General features: G+C 48.8%; 1 protein-coding gene across 1 annotated transcript in view; it reads left to right on the top strand.

Moving 5' to 3' along the window:
* The first annotated feature begins 476 nt into the window (after positions 1-476).
* Positions 477-5,701, top strand: part of METAP1 (methionyl aminopeptidase 1) — a 30,443-nt gene continuing 25,218 nt past the window's right edge. The window contains exon 1 of the mRNA XM_055701053.1: positions 477-636. Within this exon, the coding sequence (XP_055557028.1) occupies positions 523-636 (114 nt within the window). The 5' untranslated portion in view covers positions 477-522. The remainder of the gene's footprint in view (positions 637-5,701) is intronic.

Below are 5,701 nucleotides of genomic sequence, written 5' to 3'. Positions count from 1 at the left end.
CACACAGCCTCGCTGGTGAAATACAGGAGGGGACAACAGAGGCGCCCCCCCCCGCGGGGGCCGCCTGCCGCCCCCCCCAGCCGCGTTTCAAAGCGAACACCGCTGCACCTCCGGCGCACCGCGGGCGCTCGGCAGGATCTCGCCGAGGAACAGCAACGCGAAGCAAAAAGCAGGTCTTGACACCTCCTGTACAAATCAGTTATTAACAGCGCGCCACGCGGCTCGGAGCCAGGAGGCGGGGGATTAGAAGCCTGGCTTCTCTCTCCCCGTACCTCTGCCACCTGGCCCCGGCCCCCCTCCCCGGCTCTCCTCCCCGGGAATTACCGCTCCTGAAGGGCACCTGCGCCTCCCGCCGCCGCTCCCCCGCCTCGCCCCGCGCCTGCACGGAGGGCGGGCGGAGCGGGCCGGGGCGGCGCGGCGCTCAGGGCCTCCCCCCTCCCCGCCCGCCTCAGCCGGCGGCACCTCCGGGCGGCGGCTCCTCCCCCGCCGCTCGCCGCGCCGCGCCTGTGGCAGCCCGGCAGCATGGCGGCGGTGGAGACCCGCGTCTGCGAGACGGCCGGCTGCAGCAGCGAGGCCAAGCTGCAGTGCCCGACCTGCCTCAAGCTGGGCATCCAGGGCTCTTACTTCTGCTCTCAGGTGAGGCCCCCGCGCTGCCGGCGGCTCGGCTGGGCTGGGCTGCGCTCCCCTTCCCTCCTCTCCCCTCCCCTCCCCTCCCCGCTCGCCTGCCCGTCCCCACGCTGCGGGCCGGGTTTTCCTCTGGCGGGCGGCTCGCCGCGCTGCCGGGCTCCGTGGAACGCTCTCCTTTCGCGGGGAGGAAATACGGGAGCGGTGGGGAGGACGGTAATGAGATTTCCAGTCAGCAAATGGGGCCGGCGTGCGAGCGCGGGGCCGGGCTCCGGGCGTGCGGCGAGGCGGAGGAGCCGGCTCCTCTCGCCTGCCCCCGCCCGCCCGGGCCCGGCCCTCGGCGTCCGGGCTCTCCGGCCAGCCCGCGGGGTCCCCTTGGGCTCTGGGGAGGGGGCGCCGCCGCTTGGCCCCGCAGAAAGTTCCTCCGCACGGGGCGGAGGGGTGGTGGAGCCTGGGGGTGCTGGGCACGGGTGGGGCGGGAGCCCTCTGCGCTTCCTGGCGGGGGGGGGGGGGGGAAACGGGACCCCGCTTCTAGAGAGCAGCTGTGGCGTTCGTGAGGGGGTGCACGTTTTTTTCTCTGCCTGGAAGTGTGGAGGGTGTCCCGTGGCCGTCCCGTGTCTTCACCCCCCCCAAAAAAAATATAAAAAAATAAGGGCTTAGTGGGACAAAATGAGACGTGCTCATCAAATCCTAGCGTGTGCATTTCTGTGTCTGCATCGGCTCTGGCTCTGGAATTGCTTGGCTTTGATAAACACCGGGAGACTTGTTGCTCTGAAAACAGATCTTCTGTTTCGTTTAAATACGAGCTTTTGGGGAAATGATTTGGTGCTTTTCCTTTTTTTTTTTTTTTTTTTTAAATGCCCTTGGATATCTCACTTTGAGTGTACCAAGCAGAGAGATTCAGGTCAGGCCAGTTGTACAACTGTCAACTCCTGTTAAACATATTCTGTAGGCCTCTGCTATCTTCACTTGCTGCCACAGTGGTAATATAGTTTCGTCCTTAACTTAAATAGAAGGGACTGTCTGACGGCTGTTGAATGGGGGGTTTTGTTCATTTTTTTAGTAACTTTAAAATGCACAGTGAAATACATGACCTAGTCCTTCTGAACTTTTTGTATATGTCATTTCAGTCAACATCACTGAGGAAGTCTGTGTTTAATTCAAAGAGTAACCACAAACTTCATTGTCAGAATTATAATTCGGGGTAAAATAATTGAAGTTTTGTAGGTGAACTTAGCAAAATTATTCAGTCACATCAAGCAGATTAATTTACTAATTGGAGAATTGTTTTTTCTGAGTCAGGCTGTAAACTGGTAGTTATGGTTTGCATAGGACTAGGGGAAGGCTGCCCACGTGCGTGTAACACACCCACTGCACGGCTTCTGGTACTTTCCCCTGAGATCTGTGGTGCCAAATGCTGGGAGTTGATGCTAAATTGGATATACTGCAACTCGAAATTGTTCTGACAATTCTGTGTCTCTGTTTCCTATGTGGTGCTTATAGCTGGTTTGTAGGATTTGCTCTGCATTTCACTACCCGTTTTGGCATGTCTGATGTAAAACTCACGGTAAATTAATCTTCAGTGTATACAAATATTAGTTGACAAAGCCATTTGTTAACAGACCAAACAAGTCTATGTGAGGAGTTCTAGTAACATCTTCGCTCCCCTCTGTCCCCTCCCCAACTCAGCTAACTTCATACAGGATGCCGAGATTCTTGTTATCTATATGTTAGGTTTAATTCTTTTGAAATACCTGCTACTGTTGTAAGGTAAAAGGGGAATTACCCAACCTATTTATTAGGTTAACACAGGCTGCTGGATAACTGGCTACATGCCTGTAAAACTGTGCTGCCTAGAAAATAAAACACTGAACTGGGAATTCCAGTTGTAGTCCTGAGTGATCTTGGGTGTTTTGTTCCTCCTCACTGTCCTTGCTGTCCTGATCAGTAAAGTAGGTAAGCAAAATGATTCCCCATATGAAAAGTGCTTTGAGGGTTTTGGGGTTACATGTTACAGGAGAGAGAAGGAAATTGATGGCAGCCTGTTTTCAAGATGCACAAAAAAATGTCATCGCTGAGAGAAAAGAGTCCCTGTGTTCAGCCTGCAGTAAGGACTTTCAGACCCCCTTAGTACCTTCTGTGGGGTCCAGCATGGGGCTGCCCTGAGCTTCCAGCTCTCCCCATCATCTGCTGTGTGCAGTGGAGGAGACTCACGGTAGTGCTCCACGGGTGTCTTGCAAGCCAAGGTCGGGAGGGTAGGTGAGGTGCCGCTGACAACCTGGCTGGCTGTTCAGATGAAGCATATGACAGGCAAAGGAGTCTTAAAAGCCAGTATGTTTTCTCTGACTTCCAGCAAGTTTCAGCTGACAATACCGGACTGGTTGGCATTCGTGAAGCTTTTCTGAAGTTCTCTTTGGTGTTTTTTTTTCCATTGTGGTATTACACATGTAAATAACTGTTAAGTAAGCTAGTGAGTGTACCTAGGATGTTATTCCACCTTACAGCACAGCCTGCATTATATCTGGCGTGGTCTTGTTAATGACGCACATTTCTACCCCTTCCATTAAGCTGGCCCTGATTTCTTGGTGAGCCACTTCTGCAGTTTGTAGGGTTTTCTTTTAATGGAGGAAAAGCAGTTGCATTACCTTTTTTTGCTGGTTTAGCTCCCTGAAGCTGTGCACTACAAGATCATAAAACACCAGTGCTTCAGGAGCATGCTGCTGTTGTGGCCCAGTTTTGGCATAGCCGTAAAGTCAGTCTGGCCTTACTGAATGCAGTGGTGTTAGCTATGGGTGTGCAGGTGCTTACTCTGGGCTGAGGGCAGGATGCGAGGTGACAAGTTACCTGGCATTGCTTCAAGGGGTAAGTGCATCCGTATGGGCATGGATGCTAGGTGGATTAGTATGCTTGGAAGCTTACAATGACTTGTTCATACAGCCGAAACTCCAATCAGCACCAAACCCAAATTTGTCCGTTTTTCTCCAGTGCCAAGAATAAACAATAGGAAATTGTGAACTATTGTAGAAAGGTAGTATGAAGCAATGTGTTTGGATTATAAATAGTAGCGTATAGTTTGCTAAGAGAACATAATGCAGGAGGTACAAGACTGAGAATCTCAGTGTAGTGAGGCAAGTGATTAAGCATAGTTTTTTTGTCGCTGTACATACAGAATTAAAGTGAACTTTGCAAGTAGATTGTATGAAGACAGTGATTTCCCCAGTGTCATTTGTGTTTTCCCTTTCCTCTTCCCCAGCTACATTCTTTCACTGTCTTGCTTTCTCTTTTTTTATAGAGACTCACTACAGTGTTCCATGTGTTTTATTATCTTAGATTGAATGACTGTATCTCACTGTGTCTTCTGAATGTGGAAGTAACACAGATGCCAAGCATCTCAAGTGTGTTGTTCCTCTTACTAAGATGAATGTGCTGTTGTGAAATCTGCATTTATAGATACACATCACTTGTGTGAGAATTATGTAGTATACATAAACAGTTTGTGTTTAAAAATCACAATTCACGTTTCTTCTATGAGCCTTCTACAAGCTGCTGAATGATAAACAGAGGGAAATCAGTAACTGTTCTTGAGATCTCCAGTTACCACATTCATATGAACTTTCTAATTGTAAATTGGTATCTTATTAATAATTTTGTGTTGCTTTCATGAAAACTTCCTCTCATACTATTTATATCTCTGTAAGTGTCTCAGATGAAACAGAGTAGTCTCAATTTTTCTGTGGTGTGGACTGGATGTTGGTGTGGGGGCATTGCTGCAGCCAAATTCAGAAATACTTATTTCTAGCCACACAGAGGAAACATTCTCTTAGTGTAAAGCCAGTGGCCTGTGCAGCATTTTTTTTTCCTTCAAGAGGTGGAGGCCACAGATTGTTAGCAGAATAGTAGTCCTAAATTATTCAAGGAGAATGGTTGTCCTTCCCTGCTTTGTGTGCCCATGTGTTGTCAGTCCCAAAGAGGCCCAGGTGTACCAAGTAATCTGGTTATAGAGTCAAAAGTGAGGACCATGACATGGTGAAGTCTGCTGCATGTGAGCAGTGGTTGGACTTATGTTTTAGGTGTTTGAAGGGAAGCGATTTCTCTGAAGGGTACAGCAGGCAGCAGCAATCTCTTTCACAGTACTGGATACCTACTGGCAGGGCTCTTTCCATCTGAGGTGGGGTATGACTTCTGAAATACTAGTGACAAGGATGAAATGCTGCTCTGGCTTCCCAGTGGGTTTGTATGCTGATTTATTCCTTTCTGGGAGGCACAGTTTCACTGATACACAGACCTGGGCCCTTGATAGCTTTGAATGCTCAAGGTCACAGCAATTTGTGAAAAATCATGGTCCTGAAGAGTGATGGTGTCCTGTCCCCTGCATTGCTATTTCCTTTCACCTTCAGTATGTTGGAGGTGGGGAGCAGGAATCAATGGACCTGGATGAAACTATTTTTTGTCCTCTCCTATGTCAGACCATAAGACGTAAGTGCCGTGTCTCATTCTTGGTTCAGTGTTCTTTGGTGTGCCTAAAATAGGCTAAAACCTGCTGCTTGGATCCAACTGCAACACGTATGGGTTTTATGGTCCTCTGCAGATACAGTCTTCTAGAAGATCTTTTGACAGATTTCCTTTGCCAGGAAACTGACATTTTTAATTGCCTGTAAATGACCATAAATACCTGTGTCTGTGGCAAATGCCTGATTACTGTTGAGGCACAAATATGGAGCCCTGAGAAGCTTCTGAAATTAAAACTTCAGACTCCTACAGGCAGGCTTTCTGAGCTAGTTTTCAATATACAAAAAGGATGGTCCAGTTTTAATTTCTCTGTTCCATTGTTCCTTCATTACTCTCAAAAATCACTTGTATAACTCTGTAAATCTGAAAAGTTGCAAAATGCAGTTGATTTCTCAAAGGAAGGGTTCTGTCATGTGGGATCCAGGAGTCTCTGGGTGAGATCAGGCTTTAGATGAAGGAGAAAGCCAAAGCTGCTAATATCAAGGTGCTGCATGTAAGTTCTTCCCTTGGATTTGAATCTGAAAGCACGTATTCAGCTCTTCTGAAAAACTCACTAGTAGTGTATGCT

Source organism: Falco cherrug, chromosome 1, assembly GCF_023634085.1.
Source record: "Falco cherrug isolate bFalChe1 chromosome 1, bFalChe1.pri, whole genome shotgun sequence".
Classification (NCBI taxonomy): Eukaryota; Metazoa; Chordata; class Aves; order Falconiformes; family Falconidae; genus Falco; species Falco cherrug.
The sequence above is the reverse complement of the archived record's forward strand: the minus strand, read 5'-3'. Positions and strand labels throughout refer to the sequence as shown.